Here is a 12,217-nt window from a genome sequence, read left to right on the forward strand (position 1 = left end):
GGTCATGGGACCCCGACCTCTGGGATCTAATGCCTGATGATCTGAAGTGAAGCTGATGTAATAATAATAGAAATAGAATGCACGATAAATGTAATACATTTGAATCATCCCCAAACCATCCCCCACCCCCCTCCATGGTCCATGGAAAAACTGTCTCACACAGAACCAGTCCCTGGTGCCAAAAAAAGGTGGAGACCACTGCGCTAGTTCCTTGAGCACCCCAGGCCCCTTGCTGTCTGCTCCACCCTTTGCCTCTGTTATTCTTCCCATGCCTCAGCCTTCCTGAGCCTTTAAGGATCCGCTTAAGCGGTGCTGCTTCACAGAGGCCTTCTTTGGCCCGCATGTCCCGTCTGTCCCATTAATTTATACCCACGCATTTTGCATTTTCCTGTGTGTTTGTTTTCTTGCGTATTAGCTATCTGTCATGCTTGATTGATGCTCTTCAGGAAGGGCTGTTTTCTGATTTGGTTAGCATCTAGTTTATGCCTGGCTCAGAAGAAGCTCTCCGTAACTAAATATTTATTTAAATAATGAATGAATGTGTCAACCAATCTTGCATCAGAAAAAGTGCTTTAAGTAAAAAAAAAAACAAAAACATTTTTCTTTCTCCTCTCTGATCTCAACATACAGTATACATACACACAATGAAGGTGTCATTCATGCTATAAAATTTTCCTCATCTTGGTAAGGAATTGCCTTGACAAGTAGCATTGGTGATTTAGTGCCTATGGTCTAACTAATATTAGTGCTTTTTATTCATGAATGTCTAATGTGTTTTTTTCCACCTCTCTCTTTCTTTTGTCTTTCTTTTTTAGCAAGGAAAGCCATATGTCTTCGACAGAGTGTTGCCTCCCAGCACGACTCAAGAGCAAGTTTACAATGCGTGTGCAAAGCAAATTGTCAAAGGTAAGTGCTATTTCTTTATTTTCTCCTGGGCCTTTCAGAATAATTGAAAATGTTAAGTGGTATTTGCAGCCTAGAAATCAATGTACCTTGACCGTAAGCAGAGGCCTGCTAATTGGAAACACTGAATTATAGCAAGCTCTGGCCCTGATTTGCTATGATGTCAGGATTTAACTCCTCGACACCTCCTTTCCAAGGAGATTTCTTTATTTCTTTTGCCACCTTTTGGGCAGAGTTATTCTGTCACTTAGAAGCTTAAAAGCAGGGTAATATATAGTCACACTGTTTTTGTAATAGCTTTAAAATATTGCTGAAGCTATAGTGCCTCCTCAGGAGAAAAACATCTATTCTGATGCTCCAGTTGTGTATTTTTTGGTTGATCTATTTTGTGCATCTGTCTCTTCAGAAAGAAGATTTTTTATTTTTATTTTTAATTTTATTGGAGTATAATTGATTTGCAATATTGTGTTAGTTTCCAGTGTACAGTAAAGTGAATCTGTTATATGTACGCATATTTCCATTCTTTTTAAGCTTCTTTTCCCACCTAGGCCATTACAGAGTTTGGAGTAGAGTTCCCTGTGCTATACAATAGGTCTTTATTAGTTTTTTTCTATATAGTAGTGTATATGTGTCAGTAGAAATGATTTCTGAAAGTATAGTCTTCAGAAAGAAGCTTTAAATCTGGAAGATTCTTGGGCATCAAGGAATTTTCTGCCGCATCCTAAGATCATACATTACCTTGCTGGTTAGTGAGTTGTTCTTACCACTCAGCATTCCTTAATAATACTTTCATCTAACCCACTTTCTATCGTCCCACCCAGACCCTGACATTTGTTCTTCCACGTAGGTAGCCTAAAGCCTAAATTTGTGTCTTAGAGATCAATTCTTTTTTCTGGGACTGGCCTTGGCCCTGAAGGATTTGTGTCAATATAACAGCAGGGAGCCAAGCAATTTACACGTTTCTCTGCCTTGCCCTTTCAAATCAGGGGCAGGACAGAGCTTGCCCTTGGGGAGCTCGCCATCTGGACAGAGCTGACATAGCTGAAGGGGCATCTCCTGCTCCTTTGGTTTTCATCACTGAATCCTTGGTTTCAGATTTGAGTGCTGCAGTAGATGTGCTTTCAAATGTCTTGATGCTGCCACTTTCATAGGTAGCGCTAGATTTAAAGAGTGAAAAGTGAAAAAACAAAACCCCAAATTCCTTGTCCTATTAGATCCGCTTGTTTTTAGAAGCTGAGTTTACTAACCTAACTATTTGAAAGGCATGAAAATCACTCCTGGTTACATCTGTTAGATTCATTCTGACCTTGGACACCTGCGTGGGAGACGCCAGTCAGTATGTACCATTTCTTGCTGAGGTGTATGGTTATTTATGTTCTTGTTGCAGACATCAATTCAATTAGAAAGGCTTTACAGTAAGATTATTATAGAAAATTGAAGAGAAAAAAATATGCCAGCATGTGAAATTTTTTTGAATTAATAGTTTGGGCTTGTATCTGTGGTAATTTTTGTCTTCTTTCTACTGCTACTCTTTTGCTTCTCTGTCTAAACATATTTGCTCTTTCTGAAGTATATAGTTCTTGTTTGCTCCTAGTCAGCCCTCCGTCCCCTCTATTATCAGTCTCTTTTATATTTTTATTAAAGTAATCACATACAAGCCAGAATTCCTTCTTTTTCTCTCCTCCTTGATTATCAGAACCAAATAGTATTTACTGCTTGCTGTGCTAAGCACGAGGGCTATTTAAATACACACCCACCCTCTCTAAGTTGACATAGTAATTAGAGATAGATGCACTCCATTCTTAAAAAATCCTGTGATTAACAAATAATACTAATAACTCTTGAGTTTTTATTTACTAGATAAGTTTGGGTTGCTTTCAGTGTTTGGATTTTTTAATAATATGAAATGTCAGAAATGGACAGTCCCCAGGTGGTGGTGGTGGGGTTCTTGTAGACTTCCTAACTGTGGATAACTTGAGTCTCCAATAGACAGTGAGTCACAAAGAAAACCATCTAAAATAAAATCAGGCTCTGACATGATATAGTAAACAGACATTTCTTGGGCACCATAAATATAGCATCAACATATGCATTTTGTAGCAATAGAGAGTGTCTTATTCTCCCTTAAAAGGAAATTATTAGGGGCATAATGGAGACCAAATTTAACTTTTAAAAAAAATATACACTGAAGTTGCCATGAGGGGAAGTGGCTGTGTATTTCTGTGTCAGCAAGATAAAATGTAGGTATAGAAGAAAGAACTGCTTGGCATAGATTACTTAGGTACAGCTGAGGTTTCTCTGGCCACGATAAGCCTTGTTTACATCAGGAATGGAAGGTGGTGCAATAAGAATCTTTTTTTCTAGAGGCCAAGATTTGAATCAAATGATTTCTAAGAGTCCCTTAAGTCTCTGCAATTCATAGTAATATAGTAGATTGGTGAACTTTCCTTTCAAGTCTGTCTAAACCCTTAAATGTTTTTGAGATCAGAGAGACTCCTTTTAACTGCACAGCTTTATTCTCTCTTGGTCCTTGCATTCCCTTCAACTTCACTGGGTTTAAAAAAAATATTTTGAACATTTGATTGTAGCATCCTGGCATCTGCTACGCTCCCATCTTTGCCTGGTGTGTGTTTTTCAAAATGTCATCTGAAAGAGTGTAAAATTCTCTCCATTTCTTCTAGAAAAGGTGATAGGGTTTGTGGGTACCAGCATGGTAAAGAGGAAGGTTCCTATGAATGCCCTAGGATTTAAAAACTGTGGTCACTGGGCACTATTACTGAAGTAATCAGAGAAACTGTTTCCCCATGTCCAGAAGCCACCCCTGGCATTTGCCTTCCAGATTAACTAGATGTAGATCATCCAGTGCTAGAGAAGATAGTTTCTTGTTTTCCAGTTCTGATTTCTTTAAATTGCATTCATTTGATTGTTTCTTTCATTTGTATTTCGATGTGAGTATACTAGGTATTTGCCATATGGTTAAGTATTGCTAGGGACTGAAGTCACTAAGACACCTAAGACTCTGCAGAAATCTTTGACTATAGAGAAGGAGCAGATGCTCACATAGTTATTATACATGTGGAGATTATTTAAGATGGGTGTGTGCAAAATGCTATGGGAGCACAGAAGAAAGTCACTTGATACTGTTAATTTTGGTGAGTCGGGAGGAGGATTGAGAATTAAGGAAGGCTTCTTGGAAAGGTTGGGATCTGAGGAGCATAGAATATGCAGGGCTGTACAAGCAGAAGGAACAGCAAAACCCAAAGCCTAAAGCTTAGGGTGCAGAGTGATAAGCTCTAAAAAGTTAGGCTGGGGACCTCCCTGGTGATTTAGTGGCTAAGACTCCACTCTCCCAATGTAGGGGGTCTGGGTTTGATCCCTGGTCAGGGAACTAGGTCCCACATGCCACAACTAAGAGTTCACATGCTGCAAATAAAAATCCCAAGTGCTCCAGTGAAGACCCAAATAATTAATAAATAGAAACAAATATTAAAAAGTTAGGCAGGACCAGAGTTGGATCGAAATTGATGGACTTTATCCTGTAGGCGATGTGGACCCACTGAAGAGTTGTGGAATTTTTTTTTTTTTTTTTTGGCCTTGTTACACGGCATGCAGGATCAGAGTTCCTTGACCAGGGATTTAACCCGTAGCTTCTTCAGTGGAAGTCCGGGGAAGTCCCCACTGGAGAATTTTAAGCTCAGGGATATTATCAGATCAATTTTATTATTCTATTATATATGACTTTTAGGTTCATTTATTTTGCCGCTGTTATCTGTCAGGTACCCGCTATACATTTACATATATTACTGCATTTTAGATCTTTACGACTTTATGAGGTGTGTGAGTATTATTATTCCCATTGTACTAAAGAGGAAATTGAAGTGAAGTAACTTGACCAGGTAGTTTAGGGACTAGTGAGGCCATGCCTTGAACCTGAGTTTGTCTGACTTGAATTTTTCTGTACTATCCTGCCCCCACGTTTCTTGTGGGCCTGTAATGAGCATTTGGTAATTATTTTATGAGTTATTGCTTTTCCGCCCCGCCATATGGACTACCTTGCAGAAAGGCAGGGGTAGGAATGGGAGTAGAGAAGGGAAAAAGGGAAAAAAACAGAGACTGGGTTCCCAGGGCTGCTGGGTGACCCTGGCTGCTGCCAGTGAGGAGGCACGCTTCCGTTCTGAAGACGCAGCATGCCCTTGCCTGGGCACAGTGGCGTGGGTGCCCCCAGGTTGGCAGGCCCAGCATGCAGGCTGGCCACTGGCGTGTGGCAGGATGGCTTCTGCAATCTCTGGGCACAGCCTGCTTGAGTAGTGTGGTCGGCTGGCGAGAGCCTTAGGAGTCCAAGCCAGGGGTGGCTTGTTAGCCACTATTGCCAGAGGCTCTGGTGTTACTGGTGTTTCCCTGGTAGCTCAGACAGTAAAGGACCTGCTTGCCAGTGCAGGAGACTTAAGAGACATGGGTTCGATCCCTGGGTCGGGAAGATCCCCTGGAGGGAGGGCATGGCAACCCACTCCAGTGTTCTTGCCTGGAGAATCCCATGGACAGAGGAGCCTGGAGGGCTGCAGTCCATGGGGTTGCAAAAGAATTGGATACAACAGGGCAGCTAAACAACAGCAACAACTGGAGCCACTATTGGGCCACTGCTTCTCATGGAGAGAGGACAGGAGGCCACGGCAGCCTCCTCAGGCACCCCGATGTGTAGCTCTGATTCTGTCCTCCCCAAATGCTTACCTGCCAGTCAATGGAACTAACTCTTCTGCTTCAGCAAGACCTAGACTCAGAACTGGTAAAGCCTAGAGAGGGCAGCTTGCCTCTGAGGCCACACCAGGAGGCACAGAGTATTTTCAAGGACCCCACTCCCCTCCGCCTTCCTCCCGGGAGATGACAGGACTCTTCCCGTGCACTATGGGCTCTGTTCTGGGTTTGCTTGGCTGCTGGATGGACCTGTGCTGTGTGGGGCCCGGCTGGCCCTGTGGTGTGAGCTGAGGTCACATCACGCCAGTCCCTGTCACAAAGAAAGGTTCTGTCCAGCTGGGCTGGTCTCTGGCTTTGTGGCTGGTGTACAGAAACAGTCATCCTGTTATGACAGAGACCCTGAAACAGATGCTTTCCTCGGGCCCAGGACCTGGCCTTCAGCGTGATGAAAGTGCCTCTCTGTGGGCTCTTTCTGCAGAGGCGGGCGGGTGGTGATGTGGCTCAGTGGCGGCAAGCACAGGCCTGTTCCCCTCATCTTTCTGACCTTGGCGGCTGTCCTCCGTCTCCTCGCATTTGTGGTCCAGCCTCACGTGCATTTTGGTGCTGTGCCCCCATCTCTGTCTGTCTTCTCCCCTCATAAGCAAATGTAGAAGCAACAACAAGCAACGCCCCGCCCCAAACCCAGAGTTTGGAAGGAAATAGAGGACACCAGGTTAGAAGAGCTTCTTGTTTTCTTTTTAAATCACCTTCTGATTCAGAACCCAGTTGATAGAGGGTGACATCAGCCCTCTTCAACCTTGAACACCGAGATAGGTTCTCCAACAATGAATTAATTGTTACATGATTCTGAACACTTTAAAGGCTAAGTGGAGTTTGTCCTAATGGGGTTTTATGTGTTCTCCTTTTCTTTAAAAAAAATAAAAATAAAAAGCAATTGCCCACAGTGTTGCCATAGCAGCAACAAAGAATCAGGGATTCTCCAAGAGTCTCACGTGCCCTTAGCTCCCTACCCTAAACAAGCGATGCTGTCCACGAGCATTGTGTGTTTGCCTGTGTGTGTGTCCCAGTCCTTAGCTTGAGGGAGTCTGGTGAACAGTATGACTCACTAGGGTTTAGTGGGGGTGGATTAGATGGGGGCACTGGGAATGTCTGTGGGGCAGAATTCCGAAGCCCTCGTCCTGTCACTTCCTGGAAGAAGCAAGCACTGGCTTTTCTGCTGTCAGCAGAGATGGACTCTGAGCTGAGGTTTCTTCAGGGGAGCAGCTGCCTGGGGGCAGCTGCTCAGGGCCACCTCTGGGTGCAGGTGGGCGTGTGGGGTGGCCAGCGGCTCTGAGGAGGAGCAGAGGGACTGGACCTTGGCCTTGGGTCCCTTCCTCCTGTCCTAATGCCTGAGCTAATGGGTCCTAGGGTACTTCCTCCACAGGGACTTAAAATAAGGAAGCCCTTTCAGGGTTGGGGAGAGGATCAATTTCTAATCAGTTAGGAGCTTAGGTGCTGTGATTGTGGCTGGCATTGAAATTGTCTGAAGTTGTTTGTGCCATGAACATACAAAATTTTCAAACAACATCCAAGTTGTTTGAAACATCCATCTTTCTCCAAGTCCCTGAAAATATGTCACATTTGTGGTTGTGTAGGAGCTCCCACTCTGACTACTGTTTTCGACCGGAGAAACCTTTTCTCTGAGCAGGTTGGCATTTTCAAGAAGACTGAAGCTTGAACCTCCAGCCCTTACATTGTAATCTTCAAGCTTTTGCTTCCCCTGTTACCAGGGAAACCATTACCAGAAGTCAGATACGTGTGAACATTTTTTCTCTCTCAATATAGCTTGACACAAACTCTTGAGAGCTGCTATGATTATTAAAAAAAAAAATCCTGCTATTTAATTTTTCTTTTTTTTAAGCTTCTCGAGGGAAAATCTCACTCTCTTTTCTGATCCCAGTTTACACTCCAAAGTCTCAGAGCAGTAAAACGTGTATTAAAAAAAATTTTTTTAGGAGACTCAACAAAACAGCAAAAACTAACCACCATCATAAAACTGAGAGACTGAAAAAGCAAACCAACCAACCTAATCAGGGCCTGAAATAGACGGAGCTGAATACCTGCCTTGATTTTTTTTTTCTCTTTGTACATGGCCTTGGAGAGGACACCCTCTTATAGGGCTCCTCTCCCCACCTCTCTGTGCTTTTAGGAATGAGAACTTCCTCCCTTATGTAAAGGTAGGGGTCAGGGATATTAATCTTGCATCATCCCGCTTGTCAGTGCTGTTTATGTGGGTGAAGCAGATCGAGGGAAGTGAGCACTAAATATATTTTAATCACCTCTGCTGCTTTGAAAGAATTCCCACAGATAATCGCCAGCTCATAGCTACGTCTGTCTGCCTGTCCACACGCAACCCCCGCCCCCCAGTCATCTCTGTGTGAGACGGAAGCAGCCTACAGCGAGTGGGGTCAGCACAGTCTGCTCCTCCTGTTGCTGCTGTTGTTTGAGTCACTGAGTCATATCTGACTCTTATGACCCCATGGCCTATAGCCCGCCAGGCTCCTCTGTCCATGGGATTCTCCAGGCAAGCATACTGGAGTGGTTGTCATTTCCTCCTCCAGGGGATCTTCCTGACTCAGGGATCAAACCCATGTCTTCTGCATTGGCAGATGGACTCTTTACAGAGGAGCCAGCAGGGAAGCCCCTGCTCGTTGCATAGTTAAAAGAAATTCCCAGTGCTCTTGGGCCGGGGCCGTCTTCCTAGCACAGTCACTAGAAAAAAAGAGGCATTAAATCTGAGTCAGGACCCAGCTGGTTTCCGGGCTCACTGGATTGTCACCGTGTGTCTCAGTATATGGAGTGGGGCCCCGCCCAGCTCTAGACAAGCTCTGTTCTGAATGGGCTCCGGGCAGCTTCTCAAGAAACCTCCCCAAGGAACCCTCTGGGGCCAGGTTTAACCCAATCCAAATCAGATCTTCAGGAGAGAAATTCTATGTGCACCTCACTGCAGAGACTCAGGGCATGATAATATTTTCCCCCTCGATAGATCTCAAAAGATTAACATGGAGAAGAAAATTCAAATACCTTTCTACTAAAAATAAAATATAGTGCTCGATATCTATTTTGATTTTGGTATAACCGGGAGAAAGTGTGTCCGCCTCTCCCTTTATTAATATATTCCATAGGCATGTGAGTCCATTTATTTTTATTTTGTGGAGCTGTGGAGGCCCTCATTCCTGCTTTTATCTCACAATTCTACTTAAAATGCAAATGGAATTGAATACATCATTTGTGTGAAAAATGAGATGGGCCATTTGGAAAATGTAATTTTAAAACAGGCAACCGGCACTGGCATGCAATCAAAGTAATGAGTTACTTTTAATTTTTTTCTTGCTTGCAGATGTCCTTGAGGGTTACAATGGGACGATTTTTGCGTATGGACAGACCTCATCAGGAAAAACACACACCATGGAGGTAAGGCTTCAGTGTGCTGTTAGGTCAGTCTCTGAGATGACTGTATGGAAGTGATGCTTCCTGCAAAATGTTAGGGGCATGTGGCTTTTTGACTGAGCAATAGAGATGGTTAAGGGGATGTTATGTTTGTGGCACAATTTTTGTGTATCTTTGAGGTGTTTTTAAAATAATGGTGAGTAATAAAGTCTCAGGAGTTCAGTATTAAAAAAAAATCCTCTTTTGAAAGCTCTGTGAAAATATTAATAATAACTTCTGTTTACAACAAGCTAACCAGCGGCGTGAGTATCCCTATGGGCTGTCACCCCAATCTTGCTGAGAAAGTCTGTTGTGAAAATCATTTACTCTCTAAAGAGTCCCTGGGGAGGCGAGTCTCTTCTGAATAAATAAAAATTTGTAGGTCAGAGGTTGAAAGAAGCTGCCTTTTGGACCAAATTCAGCCCACAGACACATTTCTCTATGACCTGCAGTGTTCTGTGGTTTTTTGGTTTTTATTTGTTTGCTCTTTTACAAATTGCAGGCAGTGTTTAAAATGGGAAAATTTCAAACAGTCCTAAGTTGAAAATTCTTAGATTCTTATACATTTTGGTTGAAAATTCTGATGATCTAGCAACTCTGGGTGCAATTTCACCATGATACGAATATAAGTTTCACTGGAGCAAAGCTGTTTGTTGTCTCGTTCACCTCTTTACTCACATTGCTAGTGTGTGAGACCACAGCTGTCCCATAGGAGGGCTTTGATAGAATGTTTGTGAAAATGGTACCCTTGTGGTGGTCCTGGCTGACCCATGAGTGTCGGGCCAGCCCTTGTGGTCCCCTGGTCCCCTGCATGCACATCGTGAGGGAATGTTTAGCATCATTCCCCAGAAACATACACCCCTGGGCCCCCTGTGCCCTTGAGGCTGTGCCCCCAGCTCTAATTGTTGGCCCTGGATTTCTGTGGCTCCAGGCAGTTTTCCAGACAGGGCATGCCTGCAGAAAAAAATGGCCCCTTTTACCTCTTCTTTTCCTGCTTTTTGCCATGGATTTGACTCCTAAACCACCTTTGGGGCTGGATAATTGTTCTAAAGACTGGGCCCACCTGACAGGTGAGGAGAGGTGAAGAGTGGTTATTATAAGCTTCTACACAGAGGAGGTTTGGGGAATTCATCTTACAAGCAGCAGGGTAAGATGAATCCGTAATCCTTTAAGCTTAGGTTTTTCATTTACGGTCCCCTCTTGGGACTGTCACTGAGTTGGCTACTGCAGACTCGGTTTAGCTTATGAATCATTCCTACTGAAGAAGAGATTTCAAAGGCACAAGGCTAATATCCTCAGGGCTCTGGTGTTCTGCTCACACCGACTTCCAAGTGTGGGGCATGACTCTGGGGGACCTCATTCCTGTTGTGTTGACTCACTTCCCTCCTGTTTTGCTGAGACAGAGGGGTTCAGAGACTGCAAGGATTCAAGGAAGCCCCAGGTTTATTTGCCACCTTTCCCAAGTGGAGCAGAAATGTTCTTGGTTACCCGAGCCTTTTGGTCTCTCTTCCCTGCATCTTACATCCTGTGGCAGCGCATCTCACATCCTTGGAAATGGGGTACAGGCATGGGTGTACCCCATGCTTCTGCTTTGGCCCCTCTCCTGCCTCTCTACTGGGCCCCAGACACTTAACCTGCTAGGCACTAGAGAAACTGCAATGATCCATTGCCTGAGTTTCACCTACTCCAGTAGCCATGGGTAGAAACTCCTTCATAACACCTAAGAGAGAGAGAGAAGGAGACAGCTTCTTATGAGGGAATCATTCCTTAGTTTTTTGGAAACTTGCCCAACCATATACAATGCAAAAAAAATGCAATATTTTTGTAAGATTCCCCCAAATCTTACAAAATGCTTACACTAGTGACCTTTTAAGCTTTGGGATTAATTCATCTTTGAGAAATAAATACAATGTATTTGCTAAATGGCCAAAATTTAAATTGCAAACCACCAGAGACCTGTCCCCAGAGTAGAATCTTTGTTTGTGTTGCGTGTGGGTGGCCAAGTATATAGGTGGATGTGAGGAGGTGGCAAAGAGGTGTGCCAGCCCCTTCACACTAAAATTGATGTTGCATTAAATGAGAGCCTCTCCAGCTGTCTGTGACTCACTGCGTAAACCCTGCACCCTGGGAGTGGTACCGTAGGTCTGGAGGTACTCATGGGACCTAAAAGGAACAGGATGCTGTGCGGGTGGCTCTCACAGTTGCCTGAATTCTGTTGCTGTTCCTTCCTTGTCCATTTCAAAAGGTTGCTGGGAATGAGCTGCTTTCTTTTACTGTGACTCTGGAGGACCACATGCTTATGTCTGCAGGAGGAAGGAGTGGGGTGGATGGGGTTCCTACCCTAGTGCCTTCCCACCCCCTCCATACTCTGCATCTGGCTCATTCGGAAGGGAGATGGTAGTTGGAGAAAAGGTAGGAAATATTTTAAACAGAGGAAAGGGGAAGCCCCACGCTGAAGTCTAGACATTGCAGGAGACCAGGAAACCCAGGGCCCTGAAATACAAAAAAAAACCAACACACCAACAAAACCCTGCAGGGCTCTCACCTTCTACAAGGAGGATTTTATATATTCTGCATTACACATTGCGATCTTTTAAAAGCTCTGGGAAGGGACTGTTAATTCCGTGAATGGACAGAGCTGTCACATTTAAAAGCTGTTTTTCATTTTAATCCCCCCCTCACCGCCCCAGTTTGGGGTCTGGCATCCAGTGGTGATTCCAAACAGATAAGCCCACATAAAATTGGAAAGATTAGCTTCTGAAGATGGTGCATTTCAGGCGGATTTTCAGCACAAATGGGAAACACTTGGCAGTGTTGGCGCTAAGCTGAGGGGACCCTCGGTGTTCTGGGCCCTGGCTGGGCTCTGGTGGGCAGTGTTCAGGGGCTGATTGGAAGAGGGGTCCTGGGGTGCTGGCTGCACGAAGAGAGGGCTGGACCTTTGTTCAGAGCGGGAGGCTGGGAAGGGCTTCTCTCGCCCTGTGGCTTGCTTTTTGGCCTGCTTCTGCACACTGATTCAGATGGATGCAGACATACTGTGTTTTTCCTTCTGCCCAAAGGGACACCTGGAGGCCCTGGGAGGGCGCAGGCTGTCTTGCTGCGAGGAGCTGCCGAGTCGATTTTCATGAGCCTGTCTGCGTGCATTGGTGCTTGTGTG

General features: G+C 44.5%; 1 protein-coding gene across 1 annotated transcript in view; it reads left to right on the forward strand.

Annotated features, from left to right (window-relative positions):
• The window catches only part of KIF5C (kinesin family member 5C), a 164,074-nt gene that overhangs the window by 58,262 nt on the left and 93,595 nt on the right, over nt 1–12,217 (forward strand). The window contains exons 2-3 of the mRNA XM_040229009.1: nt 816–906; nt 8,975–9,048. Coding sequence (XP_040084943.1) covers nt 816–906; nt 8,975–9,048 — 165 coding nt within the window. The remainder of the gene's footprint in view (nt 1–815; nt 907–8,974; nt 9,049–12,217) is intronic.

This window comes from Oryx dammah, unplaced genomic scaffold (genome assembly GCF_014754425.2).
Source record: "Oryx dammah isolate SB20612 unplaced genomic scaffold, SCBI_Odam_1.1 HiC_scaffold_27, whole genome shotgun sequence".
NCBI lineage: Eukaryota > Metazoa > Chordata > Mammalia > Artiodactyla > Bovidae > Oryx > Oryx dammah.